General features: G+C 42.7%; 1 protein-coding gene across 2 annotated transcripts in view; it reads right to left on the bottom strand.

Moving 5' to 3' along the window:
- The window catches only part of HAT1 (histone acetyltransferase 1), a 36,261-nt gene that overhangs the window by 5,371 nt on the left and 8,220 nt on the right, over nt 1-22,670 (bottom strand). For both annotated transcript variants that reach the window (XM_014054182.2, XM_014054183.2), the window contains exons 4-8: nt 18,784-18,904; nt 13,670-13,849; nt 13,339-13,460; nt 12,731-12,835; nt 12,338-12,444 (exon numbers count right to left, since the gene is read on the bottom strand). In XM_014054182.2, coding sequence (XP_013909657.1) covers nt 12,338-12,444; nt 12,731-12,835; nt 13,339-13,460; nt 13,670-13,849; nt 18,784-18,904 — 635 coding nt within the window. The remainder of the gene's footprint in view (nt 1-12,337; nt 12,445-12,730; nt 12,836-13,338; nt 13,461-13,669; nt 13,850-18,783; nt 18,905-22,670) is intronic.

A 22,670-nucleotide genomic window follows, 5' to 3' on the forward strand; every position in this document is an offset into this window, starting at 1 on the left:
CCAACCTTGTCAGTCTTTGGCAGAAAAGACTTTTGTACTCATCCTTATAAGGTGTAGCCCTTCTCATACCAGGCTCCCTCATCCTGGTAACTTGGGCCATGGTCTCAGAAACCAAATTAATCCAATTAATACATTTTTGTTGAATTTTGAATTATACCTTCCAATTCTGAACTCTTTCAGTCTATGAGCAACGAAATGAATATTAAGCTTGGACTCTTATTTAAAAAGTGTTTATGTAGTCTGGTTTGATCAATTCCATTATGTTGGTTTAATTAAGTTTGCCAGTTCCAGTGTTTGAATTAACTCTGAGTCAAAAAAGAGGCAAAATAACACAATGTAATTCACTTAGGCATAATAAATATTGAAACTACTAAAAATTGAAGCCACTAACTATTATGGAATACTCCATTCTTTGATCCAAAGTTATTTTTGTGTAAAAAGATGTAGCAAATTATCAGTATGGTCTCAGTAAAGACCTCTCATAAATGTTCATTGCATCCAAAGTTTCAGAAGCCATGAGGGTATTCGGATCAGACAATGAATGTAACAAATGTGCAACAGCCTGAATTTAGCCATAGCTTTCTGTTGGCTATTCATATATTCAAATACACACTTTGTGCTAGTTTTTCTGATAAGGAAAAGATGGGAAGAGAGAGATTTAGTGTTATAGAGGAAGTGTTCCCGCAGGGGAAAAACAGAGGGCCTCCAGATACTAGACTGGCATTAGATGCATTATCTTAAAAATTCAAGAACTGGGGAAGAACTTGAAAAAGAAATGAGGTAAAATTAATAACAAAAAACAAAACGTGAGCTGTGAAACTGGACTTAAATTGGGCAGTAGCTACATTGAAGCCTTGTTGATTTGAAGGTAAATTCAGAGAAGACTGTTGAAGACCCAAAGAGGAAGATGTGTTGTGGGACATAGTTGGACAGATGAGCCTCCTGGGATAGAAGAGCATGAAAGATCAAAGGTTTTACCAACTAGAGTAGAACCAGCTGGCAGCCAGACTCACAGAGGGAAAATTGCTCTCAGTATTTGTAAGATTTTCCTAAATTATAAAGTAAGTAGCGCTCATATATATTAAGTCAACATTATGGAGTGCATACGCATTCCAGTCAGAAAATACTTATGTCACCTTATATTAAGCAGAGAGGAAAGATTAGGTCACTCTACAGTTCAGAATCTTCAACCAACTATGTTTATCTAGAAATGGAAAAGAGGAGGTGGATTAGTAGAAATGGTAAAATGGATCTGTCTGGCCAGGGGTAAAACAAGTAATTTTATACAAGACTGGAAACCTTTTATGGACTTTTTTTTTCTTCCAGAAAATGAAAAAAAGAATAAAATGGTGATTTCTGGATTTGCTGAATGAAAAAAAGGTTGAGTATGGGACAGAGAAATTTTTGTAATATAATTTTAAAGAGGGAGTAATGATAATTAGGTTTGTAGCTAAATTGTATTTTATCCAATTCTATTTTTGCTTTTATGAAATTTTAGTAATAATGTTTCTAGAACTCTGCACTTTGATATGGCCCAAGGCCCAATTAATAAAATTAATGAAAATGAAAGTTTGTAGCTGCTATAAAGAAATCACTTCTTTAATTATCCTGTTTCTTTTTCTAGCTGTACTGTTTTTTTTTACTTTTTCTTTTACCTTCTATTTTCTACCTTATTTATATATTCCCATGTTTATATTTTAGTATGTTAAAATCTTCATAAAATTTATACCTTTTTTTTAAAGCATAGGTGGAAAGGTCCAAGTTTAACATTTCTGGAAGTAAATAAACTTGCTAAATCTATAAAGGAATGCAATTAGGAAATCAAGACTAGATTCTTAACCAAAGTAACTTGCTTGTTTTTATGTCTGGCATTTCGAATAAAAGGAAAAATAATCTGAAACACCTTATATTGGGTTTTTCTAAAAACTTGAGAATCTACAGCAAGCCCTTGTGACAAAACATTTTACTATCAAGAACCTGCCAGGATAGAAACCATACTAAGTAATAAAACCATTTTCTTCCCTAAGCATTAATGTCAGGAATTTATCTCTTTTGATACCATTAAGTTAAGGAAGCTAGGCTGTATGAAATGGTGCAGTTCTGTTGACAGAATAATATACAGATAGTTTTTGGCTTACGACCACACTTAATTCCAAAATTTATGTTGCTGAGAAATTTGTTAAGTGAGTTTTGCCTCATTTTATGACTTTTCTTGTCACATTTCTTAAGTGAATCACTGCAGTTGTTAGATTAGTAACATAGCTGTTAAGTGAATTTGGGTTCCACATTGACTTTGCTTGTCAGACGGTCACAAAATGTGACCATTCATATATATAAAAAAGTTGTGGAGTATCTGAATGTAAATCACATGACTACGGGGATGCTGCAATGGTCATAAGTGTGAAAAATGGTCTTAAGTCACTTTTTCAGTGCCATTGTCACTTTGAACAGTCACTAAATGAACTGTTGTAAGCCAAGGACTATCTGTTCAGCAGCACAACACATTCCTCTTCATGCCTGTGCTTTCAAAAGATTGAGAGGAAGTAGGGTACCAATACAGGTCTCAAACATGAAGTGGGGTGGGATACTGTTTGTATAATGCTGGATGTACCATTCTCACTACAAGTGAAACTCAAGAGCCCTAACAGAACATTAGTTTGCTCAGGTAGTTTTCTTATACCAAAACTATGCTATTACATATTGTGTATTGCAGCTCTCAATAAAAAAAATGTTCCCTGAAACTGCTAGAATTTCATCTCATCAATAACTATTTCACAAATGCGATTATCTTGGGTATCTCCCTTAGTTTGATGTATTTTTTTATATAGCCACCTGATAATTTTCAATATCATCTCAGTTTCCTAATTGTCTATCCTGTTCCCATTTGTCCAACCCAGTTGTCTTTTAACAATAGCAATGAGAAATAGATGAAAAAGAGATCCATCTCTGCATTTCAAGCTCCTAGTAAAAAAAAACGGCACGCTCCCTAGCAAATTATTCTACAGGGCAATTTAATCTGTTTTAGAGTACTTTTACTGAAAAATGCGCATCACGCTCCATGTAATGAGACAGAGCCCTGTTTTGTCTGCTACAATGTGTACTGACAGTTCCATTTCTATCTACTGTAAGTAACACAGTAAATATGTATCTTATTAAAAAAATTCAGATAGATTTTTTAAAAATTGACATTTACGTTACCCTTAGTGAATGATATGGAATATTTGGATGATCTTGAGGGACAAGGGGAAGAGATGCTGGCTAGGGAATAATCAGACAGGAAAAAAGAAGCCTACAGCCACTTAACACTCAGAGAAAGAAACTTAGGGAAAAAACACCCTAAATGTGGCAAGGGAAAGTTTGTAACTTCAGACTTACACAATTCTGTTAATGTAGTCTTATGACAAGACTTCATTAAAGTAGATTTAGTACACTTAGTTGTGTTTCCTGTTTGGTTTACTATGGAGGTCTGACAGACACCAGCTAGGGTAGTTTTTTTTTTTTTTTTTAATGGTATCCTGTGTGATGTTATATGGCTTTTATAAATGAGACTGAAATTCAAGTACAGATATGCAATCGCCATTCAGATATGTATGTCTACATTAATTACATTATTTAACTCTACATGAATCTCTCTGTGTTTTTACCCTGCCACCATCGAATGGGAAGCCATTTTTAAAATCTAGAAACTTTAAATCATACAGTTTAGACGTAATCTAGAGTTTAGCTTTTCTGAGCACATTCATTCAATTGCATAAAAGGCACATAATGAGACTGAAAATTTGCATGGTAGTGATTTGCTTCCAATACACTTACGCTACCAGCATTTCTTTCCCCACCACTATCCTGCCATCAAATGTAATCCCTCACTGATTTGTGAGGAATATGTTAAAATACATATTATAATAAGGTTGCATAATACTTCAGACTGAAAGGCAAAAGGGTGACTTGGAGCATGCAAGGGCACCAATGTACCACCTGTCTGCAATCCCTGAGACCAAATAGATCTTTTCCCAAGACTGTTCAGCAGCTGCAGGGAGCAGACATGCAATCCCAGAAAAAGACACAGCTGCTTTGAGTTGCAGACAAGTGCTATATAAGGAGCCTGCCCACTCCAAAACGCTCCTTTGCCTTTGAATCCAAAGCATGCGCACAGCCCTACATTATAATGCAAGAATGACCCTGTAGGGTTTGAAAAGTGGCTTGTGAAAGTATATCAATTTTTGTTTAAGAAACACAAAACTTGAAAGCATACAGAAACAATTTATAAAGACTATCTCATGCTTTCAGTATAGCACAGGGACAAATATGAGTTCAAATGAACTAGTGTACCGGATACCAAAGAAGCTTAATTGTTGCTCCTTTCACAAAAGGGTCTTGGATCATAAATATTTAAAGAGGAAAATAGTTTTATGACTGTCCCCTTCTAACAGCTCCTTCTAAAAGACAGGAACTTACAAAAAGATGTGAAATATTGCAAAATCTGCAGCATGAAGGGTAACTGGCAAAGAGATAGAGTAGCCACATGGCAAGATAGGCTGCAAATAAATTTAACAAATAGATAAATAAGAGGAATCTGTGGATCCATATGAATATAATTTATTTATATTTATTTTGCTAACATACCATATCATTTTTACTATATACATGTAGAGGGTACTCTTCTGTATGTTACATCAGAAAACAATGGTTTGGAGACTAACATCCATGGAAGCAGTGTCTTATTAGAGTTTTCTTGTCAAACTATATTATCTATTGACTGAAATGAGAATGAAGCAATTTCTACCACTTTCCCTTATTCCGTATAGTTTCTTTGGAAGTGGAATGACTGATTCAGACAATGAAATGAAAAGAATCAATAAAGATTAATTTCCCTCTTACGTTCTGGATAAACATAGTAGAAATGTCTGATTCTTTCCTGAAGAAAGAATTCCTCATGATATTTCTGATATTTATCAGAGACAAATTACACAGAAGTTTTTATTTTCCTTTTAGAGAAACTAGCATATTTTACTTTTTAAATTTAAAAATAAAGGTTGAAGGTTTATTTTATTTATATGCCGCCCTATTCCCTGAGGGGCTCAGGGCGGCTCACAAAGCCAAGCGGGGGTGGGGAAGGTAAACACAAAGAAACTACAACAGAAAAGGTACAGGGGAATTTAAAAGTGATGGTTCATTTGTTCTATGGTCAATTTGGAGCTTTTCAAAAGTTGATTCCAAAATTATTTTACAGGATTTGTTTCATTTCCTTCAGATACACATACATTTAACCTCTCATGTTTAAAAACACAACTGTATGTGTAAGAGAAATAAGTTCCTGAACAGTAGTTTTTGATTTGTTTGCCTCAAGCAAACAATCTCTCCAAGGCAATTAACCACTGCCCCCCCCCTCCAACAACCTAGATCCCTTGTCAAGCCAGCTATGTACTTTGCAACCAAAATTATCTGGTAATCCTTTAGCAAAGGGATGGATTTCCATGATGCACTCTTCTCAGTAAGAAAAGGATTTGAACAATTATATTATACACAGTTCTTATGTAAGAAAGGATAGTATTATCTTGACCTCTGATTAGTTGAAAGAACGTTGGTCTTACCTGAACGTGTCTTTTAAGAGGAAGGGAGGGAGTGGTCACATGTGGGTATTCTCAGAGCCTGATTGGTCCAAAGACTGAGAGCAAACTCTTAAATACTGGTGCCTCCCAATCCTGGCCCAGTTTCCTCAAAGGCAAACGGTAGAACTGAAACAACAAAACAACAACAACCCCCCCCCCTCACCAGGAACCACCCGGGTCCTCCCCTGGGCCCCAACAAGGAAACCTCAGGGCGGGTCGTGACCATTCCCTCCCTTCCTCTTAAAAGACACGTTCAGGTAAGACCAACGTTCTTTTTCCAGAGGAAGGGAGGGAGTGGTCACGTGCGGGACATACCCAAGCTTCTAGTCCCAGGGAGGGAGAACAATAGACCCCTAAGGCCCAAGGGGAGCATCAGCCGCCACCCTCTGCAAGACCCTCCGCCCAAAGGACGCGTCCGCTGCAGCAAAGGCATCCAGGCAATAATGTTGGATGAAAGGCGTCGGAGAAGCCCAAGTGGCCGCCCGACAAATGTCCTCAAAAGGGGCTCTTGTGGCCCACGCCACCGTGGTCGCGGCACTTCTAGTAGAGTGGGCCATAATGCCCGACGGGGCCAGACAACCATCCGCTCCCTAGGCCTCCGCAATGGCCTGACGCAGCCAACGGCCAATGGTGACCGAGGACACCCTACATCCTAACGTTCCCGGCTGGAACGAAACAAACAAGGCCTCTGACCTACGAACTCCCTCGGTCCGCCGGAGGTAGATCCACAGAGCATGGTGCACATCCAACCAATGCCATAGCCTCTCCCTATCATTGGACAGGCCCGGGCAAAAGTCGGGCAGGACGATCTCCTGAGCCCTATGAAAATGAGTGTTCACCTTCGGGATGAAGGTAGGATCAAGGTGAAGCACCACCCTGTCCTGGTGAAAATGGCAAAGGTCATCCCTGGAAGACAGTTCCGAAATACGTCATAACTGCCATCAGGAAAGCAACTTTCAGAGACAAGAACCGTAAATGAACAGACCGGAGAGGTTCGAACGGGGCCCCCATCAAACCCCTAAGAACCAGGGGACGATCCCACATGGGGAACCTGTGGACGGGGGGAGGCCTGAGATTAGCCACCCCCCTTAAGAAAACACTTGATCAGGGGAACATGGGAGAGGGAAGAAGACCCCACACCCCCCAGGACCGAAGAGAAAGCTGCCACCTGGCGGCACAACGTATTCTGCAAAAGCCCGTTGTGAAGGCCCTTCTGCAGGAAATCCAAGACGTTGGGAATAGTGGCTTTGTCGGGAGAGATGCCAAGAGGAGAACACCACCGGACAAAGGCCGCCCAGGTGGAATTGTAGATGCGGGTCGTTGATGGATGCCGAGACGCCTCGATTGTACGAATGACCCCGGAGGACAGGTTAGCCCCCCTCAGTAGCTGCCATTTAAGAGCCAGGTGGTCAGATGGAGCCACTGGGGCTCCGGGTGAAGCAGGACCCCCTGCTGCAAGACCATCTCCTCCCATGGAATCCTCCACGGAGGGGAGGTCTGCGAACCAAGGCCTCCTGGGCCAATAAGGGGCCACCACAATGACCAGGGCTTTCTCCGCCACCACCTTCCTGATGGTCCCTGGAACGAGAGGGATGAGAGGAAATGCATACAGAAGGCCCGAGGGCCACCTGCTCCTGAGGGCATTTGTGCCCTCCGCAGACCTGGACTGGAAACGGGTGAAAAACCGGGGCAGTTGTGAGTTCGCGGGTGAGGCGAACAGATCCACCAGAGGAGTGCCGAACCTGTGACAGATCACCCGAAACAACGATGGAGTTGCTACTCGCCGTTGTCCAGAGTCGCCCAACTCAGCCAATACGCCTGGATGCTGGAGAGCCCAGAGTGTGCTCCAACACCAACGACAACAGGTGCCTTTTCGCCCAGGCGCCCAGCCTCAAAGCCTCTAGCCAGAGAGCCCGAGAGTGGGTCCCCCTTGACGACTGATGTGGGCCTTGGTGGCCACATTGTCCATCAGGAGGAGCACATGACGCCCCTCCACCAAGGCCTGAAAGTGTCGCAGAGCCAGGCGGGCCGCCTTCAGCTCCAACCAATTTATGTTGTGGCGGAGATCCGAGGTCGTCCACCTGCCCTGAGCCATCCAGGAACCCACCAGGGCCCCCCATCCGAACAGACTTGCATCCGTGGTGACGGTCACCCTGTCCGGCTCCCAGAAGCAGCAGCCCGGCTGAATGGCCAGGGAAAGCCACCACTCCAGCGAGGCCTGGACCCCCACCTGGAGGCGGAGAGTCCGAAGAGAATTGCTCAGTTGCCCCCTTTGAAAGGGGATGAGCTCCCACTGAAGAGGCCGAAGGTGAAGTCTGGCCCACCGGACAATCCCGATGCAAGAGACCATCTTGCCCAATAACTGCGACAGAGTGAGGATCAAAACTAACCAACTTCCGCGAACGCTTTCTGCCAGTTGACATAGGCTGCCCTGGCGCTCCTGGGACAGACGCACCACCCCCGACACAGAGTCTATGACCGTCCCCAGGTGAAGAATGTGCGTGGAGGTGGAAAGGTGGCTCTTGGGGAAGTTCACCGAAAAACCTAGGCTCTGAAGACTCCGGATGGTGAGCTGAAGGTCCGAAATGACCTGAGGAAGAGACCCCCGCCTGAACTAGGACATCGTCTAAATAACATTGAAGCCGTACAGGAATGGAGCGTAGATGAGCCACCAGGGCCCCCAGAATCTTCGTGAAGGTCCGGGGGGCCAAGGCCAGCCCAAAGGGAAGAGCTCTGTATTGGTAGTGGAGTTCCCCATGCGAGAACCTCAGGAATCTGCGATGACTGGGCAGGATAGGGATGTGAAGATAGGCCTCCGTGAGGTCCACGGAAGCCAAGAAGTCCCCTTTCCTTATGCCCTGAAGGATAGACTTGAGGGAGGACATTTTGAATCGCCTGTACACCAGGAAACAGTTCAGGCGCTTGAGGTCCAGAATCGCCCTCCAGCCCCCTGAGCTCTTCAGAACCACGAACAGGTTGGAGTAGTGGCCCAGGCCCCGTTCCTCTAGAGGAACCGCCTCCACCCCCTGAATGTTGAGCAGGTGGGCGATAGCCTGTTCCATCAGGCGGCGGCACTCCAGACTCCGGGACGGAGGGAATGACCTGAAGATTCGGCGGGGTGGAGAGAAATTCTAACCTGAGACCATGACGAACCGTGGCTCGGACCCAAGTGTCCGTCGTGATCTCGTCCCATTGATCCGCATAGAGGGAAAGGCAGCCGCCGATGGGATGACTCGGGTTCGAGTCACTTCCCCCTGCGGTAGGGACGGCTGCCTCCTCCACGAAAGGGCTGCCTGGACTGGTGCTGGAAATGGTTTCTGTCCTGAAAGGACGACCTGGGAAACTGCCTGTCAGAGTGCAAGGAAGAAAAACACTGGTTATAGTCGTAATCTGTAGCCCTATACTGCTGCCTACGGTAAGGATGAGAGCTAGCCTCGGGCTTCTTAGCGTTAGATGGCAGAAGTTTCTTTTTGTCCTCCTTCTCGACCAGAATGGGGTCGAGAGCCTCCCCAAAAAGATTAGGCCCCTTGAACGGAGCGGCCGCCAAATTCCACTTGGCCTTGTTATCCATATGCCAGTGACGCAGCCATAAGAGCCTGCGAGACGTGACAGAAGTGGCCAAAGCACTGAACGCAAACTTGACCGTGTCCAGGGTCGCATCAGCAGAAAACTGGGAGACACCATGATCTTGATTAAATCCTGGTGGAGCCGCTTATCCTGGATGGGAATGTGTTCCTGGAGCTGCTTAAGCCACATGACCGCGGCCCGGTAGAAATAGGAGGCCGAGGCCGTGGACTTTATAGCCTATGCAGTGGCATTAAAATTCTTCCTCCAGGTAAGTTCAGCGTGCTTATCCTCCGGCTTCAATTTATCTGCCGCATCAACCGATACCACCGGAGAGGAGGAGACCAGGGCGGCTACCGGAGTGTCAATGGCCGGCAACTGAGTGGCCCGAGCAAAGGTCTGCTCCACATTATAGTGCCGGCGGTCATTACTCCCAGGAGTCGAGAAATTGGAGGGACGCGCCCACTGGTTGGTCAGGACCTCCATAAACAAGGGACGAGCCGGAATCTCCTCCTTGTTCATGGCCGTGGCAGAAAACATGGCCATGTCAGGATCCCTAGGTGGAGGCACCGAAGGGTCCTCAGTCCCCATCTTGGTAGTTTTCCTTGCCTTGCCCAAGAGAATCTTAAACATGGCTGGGACAAAGAGGCCCAAAGCAGGCAGCTCATCTGAGGGGGCCGCATCCTCCTCCGAGAAACCCATGTCCTGGAGATTTTCCTCCCCCATGACCGAGGCTTCGCTAACCATGGAAGGAGAGGAAGCACGATACTGGGTCCGGCCCAGACCCCCATGCCTGGAAGAAAAAGAACACTTATCCCGCTGGGCAATGCCACGCGAAATGGCTGCAGAAATAAGTCTTTTAAGACCTTCAGGGAGGTGATCCAAATCCTCTTATCGCCATAAGCAGAACTAGGCCCCTGAGGAGCCAACCTGCGCGAAGTGCAGGGTCCCCTAGACGTACCCTCCAAAGGATCACCTGAGGGAGAGGGTGAGGGGGATCCCCTCCTCCTGGAACAGACATGCGGCCTGTCGGGAGAGACCGAGGGAGAAGGGCTAAACCCCCTAGAAATAGGCCCGAGAGGAGAACGGGACCTCTCTCGGGATGAGGGCTCGGCTGACTTAGCCTGCCTCTCTGCCCTGGCAAATGTCTTTTCAATTGCCCTGTGCCACCTGGCCTCCTCCCTGGTGGAGGATCTAGATGGACACTGGGCAGCCAAAGAACCCGGGGGGGAACCCCTTGCCCCACCCCATTCCAGGTCTTCACCACCCCTGATCGGGCCCACCACCTGGCCCTGGGAAATCTCTGCGCCCTCGTCCATAGCCTACTCACGTGTCTGACGAAGGAAGCAGGAAACACAGGCCTCTGTAGGCCCCGCTGGGACCAGGGCCTGTTAGACTGTGGAGGAACTAGGCCAAAAACGCCCCCTGGCCAGGCCTCACGATTGTCGCAGGAAGAATCAGAAGCCCCCCGCACGTGGCGGCAGCCAAAATGGCTGCCGGAGCTCTGTGCGTGGGCGAGGAGTCGCAGGCAACCTGAGCGGCTCAGCCGGGCTTCCAAGAGCCGATGCTGCTCAAAACTATGTCAAGGAGAGCCACGCGGCAACCAGGCACGCACTCCTCACCCCCACTCGTCCCCCACAAAGTCAAGCAGGAACCAGTCAAAGTGGTAGCTGCCCAGATCAATTGGCAGCTCGTGCGCTCCACGTGGCGTCGAAGCTGCTTTCACCACCGTTCCCTTAAAGGAGAGCTGCCCCTTCCGCAGCTGAATCCTGGAGCTGGCACCCCCACAATCCCGGGGATAGGGCTGAGGCTCCGGGCCCGCAGGGGGGGGGGGAGGCAAAATGCCCCACAGGGCCCTCCCCAACCACCCGAGGCAGAGAACTGTCCCTTGTGGCCGCAGCTGCACAATTTAGAATTTAGGAAAAACTTTTAAAATGCCCAATTAAACCAAATGAGAGACCAGATTGAAATAAACAGAAATCCTACCAGGAATATTCTCTACAGCAGTGGTCCCCAACCTTTTTATCGCTGCGGACCAGTCAGCCTTTGATAATTTTACCGTGGCCCGCTGAGCGCGCGCAGGGACGCACGGGGCTCTCTTCCCTGGAGCCTTTGCGCACGGCCCAGGAGCCTTTGCGCTGCAGCCTGGTCCTTCGCCTCCCCCCCCCCCGGAGAAAGCCAGTCCCCGCGCCTCTCACTCCCACACGCGCCACCTCCGAGCGTCACAGCCCCACCAGCCCCGCATAGAGCGAGCGAGCAGCTCAAGGTCACCTCCGGACAGCGGCAGTGGCCCCTTCCAGAAAAACCTGCAGCAAAGGCGCCAGTTAACCACCACCTGCTTACCAGGGTTGGCTGCCTCGGGCGCTTGGGCAAAAGTGGCCCCGAGGAGGCGGACGCGCACAGCTGACGCGCGTCTTTCCGAGCTCCACAAAAAACCCCAACGGCCCCCTTTCGGTGCGGGCTGGAAGCCAGGCGGGAAGTTCCCGTTCTCTTACCTGGGCTGTGACGACTATTGGGGAAGTGTGCAGCGCCTCAGAAGTAAAGCTGCCGCCGCTGACGCCGTTCTTTGGAAGCGACGGAGCGGCTGAGGCAGGAAGGCGCGCGGCGGTGGCAGCTGTTCAGCCAGCCGCCTCACAGGAGAAGAGCCGTTCTTGGGTTTCGCAGGGGGCGGCGGTGGCGGCGGTACCAGCAGCGCCCGGGGATTCCACCAACGCGCGCGCGGACCTTTGGACAGCTGTTCAGCCAGCTGCCTCGCAGGAGAAGAGCCACTCTTGGGTTTCGCAGGGGGCGGCGGTGGCGGCGGTACCAGCAGCGCCCGGGGATTCCACCAGCGCGCGCGCGGACCTTTGGGCAGCTGTTCATGTCCCCCGGCCGCTGCACGGCCCAGTGCCAGGTACTCCACGGCCCGGCACCGGTCCGCGGACCGGGGGTTGGGGACCACTGCTCTACAGTTCTTGGACCAAGAAAGACTGAGAGGAAACTGGGCCAGGATTGAAAGGCACCAGTATTTAAGAGTTTGCTCTCAGTCTTTGGACCAATCAGGCTTTGAGAATACCCACACGTGACCACTCCCTCCCTTCCTCTGGAAAACTTTGAAAGTTCACTTCATTTTGACAAATGAATTTAAAAGACTAATAGCTTCAATGAAGATTCATTTCACATACCTGTTATATCAAGCACTGTAGGAGACGTCATGTAGTATCTATGGACAGTTTCTAATAGCCGGGCTCCATGGCCTTCTCCTTGGAACGGAGGCAATATCAGCATTTGGCTACAGGACAAAGGGGAAAAAAGTTAACTGAAAGCTGTACATCATTATTTATAATGATTTGCTATAAAAAGGAGTTCGTATACATGTAACTCTGAGATTCTTTCCCATTTTAGATGCAAAGAACAACATTTTAAAAAACGCAAAGCCAACCAAAATCTTCAATAAAAAATATATCCCCCCTCCCAAATTAAAACCAAAATTAAAACCATTATCAACCATTATTGGGAATTTCAACAGTCCTCTCTTCTGAAATAAAAGGCAAGGCACGTGTTATGCTTCCAATTACCTTACACGTGGCCGGGTTTTGTCTGGGTACACATAGTAATTATAGACTGTCATATAGCCTACAGTCGCAGAGAGTGTCGCTCCATCCTTATTATACTTCTCAAATCTGCAGATAAAACAGAAAGCCAAGCAGGTCAATTACAGTCGCGCTCCCATGCAGTGTCCATTTTCTTTTCTATTCTGTGACTGAATTTTCAGTGTCAGCAAGCTACTCCGTGCGTGCCCAATGGGTACACCTGCTATGTTCTGAATGTACAATTCACTTAATTGGTGTGCAGCAACTTGGATAAATCAGACCTCTTTACAGCACTTCACCACACTTGCCTATTATAACGATGAATAGGTGGCAAGTAAAAGAAAACACAGGCAAAGCTCATTTTACTGTTTAAGCCCTACATTCAGAGCTCCAGTGGACAACAGTATTTAATTTGGCTCTATTCTCAAGGTCTTGCGAAACATAATGGATGCAAACTCCAGCTTGATAAACAATAGTTTTTTCCTGTCCTGAGAAAAATATCATTATACTGTCCCAATAATTGGCCAGCCACAATTAAAATGCAGCCTTTATGGAAGTAATAAGGTCCACTATTGCTTTAGAATTGTACCTACACTAGAAAGTAGTTCCATCTTTCATCATCCACGTCAATAAAGCTCGCTGTTTCAATAAACCACATCAAGAAGGTCTGAAGCCTTTCATGATACTCTCGAAAGCCTGGGCATGTCATGTCAGCCTAGGGAAAAAGCTAGAAAAAGTCAGGTGAAACTTTTCACAGATGTGAAAAGAGCTCTTAGAAGGGTACATTCAGATTCTTTGGCAGGCACAAAAAGTGATATGACCCCCAAATAAGTTTTTTTTACATATATCGCGAACAATTAACTTTAATGCCATTTAAATGTTATCATGAAAATTTGTCACTTTGGGCAAATGTTTTTTTTTTACCTTGTATATTTGATATGTTATGTCTTCACCTGCTTCTTCATTATGCAAAGAATATGTATGCAACAATATCCCAAATGGTTTAAAGTTAACTTCTTTTTCCAGCAGAGATACCAAGTCATCTATACTTCTGGTAAAACCTGGGGGAATAATTTCTCTAATTTTACTTTCCACATCATCCGCCTGAAAATAAAGAAGGAAAAGCAATGGGAATGTAAGCTCAGTTACTGGAAAGTTAAATGTAAAGTAATATTTTTCATATCTACCCTGTGAAAGAATCCTTTTAAAATTCATCAGAAAGTTTCTGTATTTTTCTTACTTTAGAGGTTTCACTAAGGGAAACTCTTAGTTCCACTTTCAAAAACATGAAACAAAAAAGTCCCAGTCATTATATCATCACTAATGCTCAATAATGGATACTTAAGCAAAACATTTAGTTTAGTAAAACATTTACCATAGCTATTATGCTTTTTGGTTGTCGGAGGACAGAGGTTTGTAATAAAATAGATAAAATGATTTCCTCAAAATCCTTTGAGGAAATTCACAGAAATAGGTGTCAGCTAGGTCATAAAAGAAAATGCTGAGGCTTGACAATATTTGGCTTAAGCACCATTTGTTCAGTGATCATTCAAAATTATGATAGAGTTGAACAGTCTTACAACCCAAGCCCAAATTTATGGCCATTGCAGCACCTTTGTGGTCACATGATTGCAATCTGGGCACTTGGCAACTTGTTTGTACTTAAGACAGATTGCCAAGCACCTGAAATCACCATGTGAAATTTTCCCTACTGGCTTCCCCAGAAAGTCAGTGGGGAAGCCAGCAGGGAAGATTGCAAGCTGCTGCTGCTGCCTGCCTAGAGATGGCCGAAAAAGTCTTGGCTTTCAGGAGGGCTTTTTTACCCAGCCTCCTTGAGAGCAATAGCAGGGTCTGACAGATTGGTGCTGGAGCCTTTTTGCCAAACTTTCTTTTTGCTATCAAGGACACTGCGTGAAGAAGGCCCCTAACTAAGGAACGTTGTCACCCAGCCTCTTTTGAGTGTCACAGTGCTGCCTGTGGGAATTGATTTCACCTGACATAGGGTGGAGTCTTTTCACCAAGCAGTTTTGCTTTCAGGGAGACTGGCTGAAAAAGCCCAGGCTGAAATCCAAACAGAATTCTGGCATGGAGCGTTTGCAGCACAGTGTTTGTACCCAATCCTCAGAAATGAGTCAATTCCCTCTCCTTTGTGGGGGCAGGCAATACTGCAAAGGCTTTGTGACAAAATTCTGCTTGGAATATGGGCAAAGTTCCCTTCTGCCCACTAAGGGAAAGGGAACTGAACTGCTGGGCTGGAGAAAAGAAGCTTGGACCACAAAGTTGTAAGCTTTTTCTTTCTCCAGCCCAAATCTGCAGTTCCCTTTTATGTAAGAATGAGAGCTGCCGCTTTTTCACTGGGTCTGCTTAACAACTGCAATGGTGACAGCCAGGATTGCTGTCATTGAGCAAGGCAGTCATGTGGGTATCTCAGTTAATTGTCATAACAACTTATGACCTAAATTTCGGGGTCTATTATGGTTGTAAGTCAAGGAGTACCTATAAATCAAAGTCATAATAAAAAACCTCAAACCCTAGAAAACAGAAATTATAGAAAAGGGTTTTTTTTAAAAAAAATATTGATTTTGAAGAATCCATATGCATTTTTATTTTAAGAAAAAATACATAGTCCCAATACAGGTAGTCCTCGACATTTTGAGCCCAAAATTTATGTTGCTAAGTGAGACATTTTGTTAAGTGAATTTTGCCTCATTTTACGACCTTTCTTGCCATAGTTGTTAAGTGAATCACTGCAGTTGTTAAGTTAGTAACAAGGTTGTTAAGTGAATCTGGCTTTCCTATTGCCTTTATCAGATGACTGCAAAAGCTGATCACGTGACCCCCAAGACACTGCAACCGTCTTAAATATGAACCAGTTGCCAAGCATCAGAATTTTGATCACGTGACAATGAGGATGCTAAAGCAGTTATAAGGGTGAAAAATGGTCATAAGTCACTTTTTTCAGTGCCGAGGTAACTTTGAATGGTCACTAAATGAACTGTTGTAAGTATAGGACTACCTGTATATTCTTAATAATATACTGATTATTTACAATAGCATGATCAATATTTGGGAAATTGAGTGCAGCAGTGGGAAGAAAAATGGCATGTGGATGGGACTATGTTGTACACTTGGGCAGCACTAGATTTCAGGTTTCTTCCTGGGCTTTCAAAGGTGTTTTTAAAACAAAACAAAACAAAACATAACATGTATTAGTTTACACTACAGTTTTTATATCTGTCTTTCCTGAAAATGGCAGGAAACCATGCTATAACTGATTTTATCCACGCTTGCTCTGGAGCAAGGATGTCAAACTCGTTGCCTGTGGCCAGATGCGTCATGTGCTCTGACTCTGCCCCCACCTGGTTTAGCAAAGGGGGAAAAAGTCCCGATACATCACATGACGACACTGATACACGAGTTTGCTCTGGAGCATCAATAATAATGTTTTTCCATATAGTATTGGGAAATAAAAATTGTGAAAATAGCACTGGTGTTTTATTTATAGCTAATTGAAAACCTCTGATAAAATACAACTATGTAACTATCCAGTAACAAAAAGTAAATTAAAAAAAACATACTCTCCATACATTTGCTATTTCTGAGCAGTGCATATTCAATCCATTCTTATACCCTAGGAGCAAAGAGCAAAAGCAACTGACACAAACTAGGGCTTGCTAGCCCCAGTTTAAAGATCGACACTTTTCCCATCCTCATATATCAACTAGAATCCAAGAAAAATCCAATCATGCAAATGTCAAGAAATCCCAGAAAATACTGTCCTACCTCAAATTACTTTAGCAATTTAATAAAGACTGCAAACCACTATATCTAGAGAACTTATTTTTAAATCTAATTTAACCAAAGGATGAGGAAAACCATACACATTTTATAAGCAAAACTGAATTAAGAGTAGCCTTATTAAATAGTCAAAGTAAATGTGATAGACTATCAGCTGACCAGACATCATAATCCTTTTCAGGCCCCCAAACGGCCACTTGATTGAATACATTTACTACTTCTCTTTAGCCATGAATATCTGATGAAGTTTAACAATAATGTATTGCTGCTTTTCACCAGGCAATAAAACTTAATGAATTGGTCTCAACTTAACAAAACCCTCCCCCCTCAGTACAACTCCTAAAAGCCTGACATTACATTCAACAAAATGAGCTTACATTCTATTCAACCATGCTCTGAACAAGGAGCCCAGGTTTTTACTTAATGGAGTTTGTCATGAGTTCAGCTGTAATGTTTGTATTGTATCTATTTCCATAAGGATTGACACAAGAACACTTTGTGTTAACTTACTAAGCAGCTCTTTCACACCGTTTACATGCATGATGAGTATTAATTCTAAACCAAGACCTTTGCTACTTAGCATTCAAAACTGGGAAATTAAGATGCTTAGGACAAAATACACTACAAAAGGCTAATACAACACACTGCTAATGGCAGTCCTTTCAACTATTATCCCCCTAAGTAGAAGCAATGCACCTGCAAAGGAATAATACTTCACTATTAGCTATATTTTGGGACATAGAGTATGGATGGAGTTCAGCCCTTGCATACTTCATTCTTAATGCCTTGATGCTATTAACATTCATATATATCAGCTTTATATTTATAAGATGCTGTTGTGTAATTAATGTATAAGGTTCTACGAATTTGCTTTCATCTTATGCAACTTATTAAAGTGGTAGAGACAAGGCTAAAAGACATTTTTCTAAATGAAATCTATGTGTATAAAGATACAAGCCTGCCTTTATTTAGCTGTTCTAGAATTGCCGAAGTAACTCTTAGAGACTATAATAATAATAAAAACAGAAGGCTAAGAGATGAAAACCAAGCTATTTTTAATGTAGCATTACCTTGTAGTACATTTTTATTCTACATGTTAAAAATCCTATTAGGCTCATGGAAGTCAGCACTGAATGAAAAAAGACAGCTCTTTTATGATTTAAATCGCATCTTTCTGCTTACAAGGTACTTTAGCCAACTATAGATACAGGTAAAATGCCATAAAATAAGCCATTGTTAAAACTCAGACTAATGTTTCTGGTCTTGTGCACTGGTTAACAGTCTACCATTTTCTTCCATCAACTGAAACAATTGGTCCAAGTTGCCAAAATTGTGAACAAGTAAAAGCAGATTCAATGTAAACACTAAGGTAATGTTTTATTAAAATAATTTTACAACTCCCCTCCGCCACATTAAAAATAAAACAATATACTTACGGGTCCGTTTTTTTTTCACATATTGTTAGCCTAATGAACAATCTATATTCTATACCTTAATTTCCAATCTCAAAAATTGTCAAAATACAAACTGAAATATATCTAAATTACTCTGCAATATGGAAAACATTCCACAGGCACTCTGCCCATCTTCCTAGTTTTATTATTCAAAGTAAAAAAGAGCAGCAACACATAATAAAAAGATTCCTGGGAAACTTTTTGAATTCTTGAGCCCAACAGTCTACTTTAGTCCTGATGATTAAGGTTATCAATATCAAATGCCGAAAAGAAACAATGTTTTGGTCCTAATTAAAAGAGAGATGTAGCTGCATACCTTAGAGTAAACCTATTACCTAGCATCATCACATTCTCAGAATACTCAAAAATGACCAACAATGTAAAATAGCACTTCTTATGTTTAGAGCTGCCATGTGGTAATTCTGAAGTGGCCCATGCGGTCAGACAAATTATAGTTTTACATCAGTTCTATTTCAAACTAACAGATACAAATAAATACAAATATATAAGTGAAAATTTCTTCAGGCAAATATACTTGAAGCATGAAATAACATTAAGACTTCTGATGCGTATGCAATTTACTTGTATAAAGCAGACTTTCCAACAAAGGATGACAAATTTCTAGAAAGCTTGTTTATAATACTCATTAAACATTATTCCCAGTACAATAATAAAAGATATATGGATTGTGATAGTGAAGGAGTTTAAAAATAAACATGTGATCATAAAAAGCTGAAGAGAAGCAACCTTAACAAGTTTAGATGACATCTGAATATTTGATTTTACCTCCACACACTCGAAGTTCTCATTAACTTTTGATGTATAATCAATGCGAAACAGCGTTGACAAGTTACCAGCGATGTAATACAAAAGAACCTTCAGTCCCTTGTAACCAAAGGCAACTTCACTGTAGGAGAAACACAAATTGAATTTCTGAAATGCTCTTCTACAGTTGAAAATTAGTAAATTCCTAAAACAATTATCATACATCACAGTAATCCACAATTTGTTTTAATTAATTATAGTTTCTTGAGCAAGACAATCTTATAGATGAGAAATTGAGATGTTTGGCTTCTGATTTCAATATTTCCATTTTAGTTGTTCCTACTTTGTACCTCTAGGAATTTATTTCTGTATTTAGTAGTGTATAAAAATGAACCAAAAATAACACGAAAACCATTAATATTTATATATCATTCTGAGTCAGAGATGCAATTGACAAATAATTGTTTCAAATTGTGATTTATTCACCTAAAACAATTCAGCTTCAAACACAGAGCAAATCATTGCTGAGATGTGCCAACACAATCACAAAATTATTATTTCTCATTGAGATTATAATTCATTTGTACCCAGAAAAAAATATTTTAATATTATTTTATAAGATTCCCTAATGTATCAGGCATTAGCAACAAAACATGTTAATAATTATGCTGTAATATTATAGCATAAAAATCAATGAAATACACATATAACATATAAAAAACAAGTTCAAAAATATTTTTTTAAAAAACCTTATAAATAAATGGATGGCAGCAATCAGAGTCAAATATTCCAAGTGACTCAGGTTAAGCATTTTACAAAAGTTGTAGCAGGAGATACCTCAGAACCAAGCCCAGGATTTTAAAGGTCAAAAATAGCACTTTAAAGCCAACAGAAAGCCAGTGCACAGCCTAGAGCACAGTTGTAATTTGCTTATATTGTCACAGGCTGGCTAGTAGTCAGGTACTGCATTCTGAGGTTTCTGGGTGGTGTTCACAGGAAAAGATATATAGCACATTGTATAAATTCAGGCAAATGCAAATGAGGGTGTAAGTCGTATTGCAAGGTCCTTACATTTAGGTAAGATAGCAACTGATGCACCTGCTGAGGTTGGGTGAAACTCTCATCCAACAGAATCAATTTGCAAACTTGTATCTTCCTGGGCAATGATACTGGAGATGCCAGACCATGTGATAGACAAAAATTACCCAGTCTTGTTTGGATTCTACTTAATTCATCCACAAATTCAGTAGTTCCCAATACTGCATAAAAATGCTGACATCTCCTGGTATGATTTATATCTCTTCACTCACACACGCGCGCGCACACACACACACACACACACACACACAGTAGACTTATTGATTTGCTAATGTTGGTGGCTGCTCAGTTTTATTTTGATTTTAAACTTAATTTAAAGTAATTGTGTTCCTGTTTACCATAGATGCTTAAACTACATTGAGGATTTTTTGTTAATGCTGTTAACTTTCTGGAGTGAAATAGATTATGTTGGTCTATAGGTTAAAACAATAAGAAAAAGTGAGTGCTATGACATTCATAACAATTAAGCTCTAGCTTTATCTGGATCTAAAGAACTACAAGCCCAAAAGACATTAAGGTTCATATTTCTAAAATAGCAGCCTATTGTTTCACATGACAAAACTACTTCTAAACTTTAAGGGACTTCCAAAAACACTGTAATGTGCACAAAGATCTCTCTGATCAACTGAAAGACACAAAGGATAAGTACAAAAAAATGGAAAGAAGGAGACATTGCTAAGGCAGAATATCCGCTGATAGCCAGAATCTGCAAAGATGAAATCAGGAAAACAAAGGCTCAGCATGAACAAAGACTTGCAACAAAAGTCAAAGACAATAAAAAAAAAGTTTCTTGCAACATATAAATAACAAGAAAAAAGTCAAAGAAACAGTAGGTCCACTAAAGAGAAGATGGCAAGGGAGTAAAGGGCAGAAGAGAGAAAGCAGAGCTGCTTAACTCATTCTTTGTATCAGTCTTCACGCAAAAAGATACTAGCATAGCCCAACCTACCCAAAACATAACTGTAAAAAGCAGACTAGAAATTAAATTAAAATAAGCAAGAAAATGGTAAGAGAACATCTGTCTGATCTTGATGAATATAAATCACTGGGTCCTAATGGATTATATCAGTGTTCTGAAGGAGCTGGCAGATGTTATCCCAGAACTATTGTACCATATCTTTAAAAAAAATCCCAGAGCCCTGTGGAAACTATCAGAGGAATGAAAAAGAGCTGATGTGGTTCCCATCTTCAAAAAAGGGAAGAAAAAAAACAGGCCCAGGAAACTACAGACCAATCAGCCTAACATCAATCCAACATTATTAGAAGAAGAAAAAAACACATCTGTGAACATCTAAAAACAAATGAAGTTATAACTAATAGCCAGCATGGTTTTGTTAAAAAGCAAAGTTTTACACCGAGGCACGAAAAACCAAAGATACAAGTACAGATTAGGAAAATTCCACACCTGGAATACTGCAATCAGTTTTGGTCACCACACTACAAAAAAGATGTTGAGGCTTTCTGGTGACAAAAACATATGAAGAATGGTTTCAGGAATTGGGTATGGCCAGTCTAGAGAAAAGAAGGACTATGGGTGACTTGATAGCAGTATTGAATTGAATTGAATTGAATTTTATTATTTGTATGCCGCCCTTCTCCGGGAAGGACTCAGGGCGGCGAACAATTCAAAAGGGGAAAAAGGGGAACATAAAACGAAATACAGATAATTAAAATAAGCAAGAGTCACGCAACCATACAAGTCGAGAGGGGAGGGAACTCATCAACCCCAGGCCTGCCGGCAAAGCCAGGTTTTGACGGCTTTTTGGAAGGCCTGGAGAGAGGTGAGGGTCCGAATCCCTGCGGGGAGTTCGTTCCAGAGGGCCGGAGCTGCCACAGAGAAGGCCCTCCCCCGGGTAGTAGCCAGATGGCATTGGCTAGTAGATGGAACCCAGAGGAGGCCAACCCTGTGTGATCTAATGGGTCTGTGGGAGGTAGTATTCCAGTATTTGAGGGGCTACCATTAAGAAGAGGGGGTCAACTTATTTTCCGAAGCACCAGAAGGTAAGACAAGAAACAATGGATGGACTAATCAAGGAGAAAAGCAACCTGGAATTAAGGAGAAACTTCCTAACAGTGAGGATAATTAACCAGTGGAACAGCTTGCCTCCAGAGGTTGTAGATATTTCATCACTGGAGGTTTTTAAGAAGAGACTGGACAGCAACTTGTCTCAAATTGTATAGGGACTCCTGCTTGAGCAGGGGGTTGAACTAGAAAATCTTCAAGGTCCTTTGCAGCTCTATTCTGATTCTAATTGATTGAACGAGGACAGGAGATCACCCACATGGGCTCTACACAGCTGCTCCTCATGAGGAAACTCTAGAACAGGGCTGTTAAATTCCCGACCCTGCAGGCCAGATCCATCACACGCTGGCCACGCCCACACCTGATTTGGGTGAGGGGGAAGTGCCGATATATCACATGATGCCGTCGTGACACCATGAGTTTGACCCCTACTCTAGAACAAAGTGTCAAGCACCAGGAGACAAAGAGATATGTTATCAAGCTCAAAATTACATGGAACCTTTTAAAGGACACTAGGTTTGCTAACCTTGTTTTGAAATCACGGTCCTTTCCAGCTCAATTCTGATTCTGATTGCTTGGACTTTCAGAAATTGCCTATTTAATCATCTTAAAGCTGTTAGAGATCTTTAGAACAAGTTTGAAAAGCTACTTGGTGACTCTATCTTCATTTTTAACAAAAGAAAAATTAACAAGTTTAAGAACTTAAAATGAATGCCAAAAAGCTAAAGAAGATTTTGATCTAAGAAAGTTATACTACAGCATAAGCAAAATAAGGTGCCAAATAATT

This window comes from Thamnophis sirtalis, unplaced genomic scaffold, assembly GCF_051295495.1.
Source record: "Thamnophis sirtalis isolate CommonGarterSnake01/CBP01778 unplaced genomic scaffold, rThaSir2_p1.2 scaffold_1, whole genome shotgun sequence".
Lineage (NCBI taxonomy): Eukaryota > Metazoa > Chordata > Lepidosauria > Squamata > Natricidae > Thamnophis > Thamnophis sirtalis.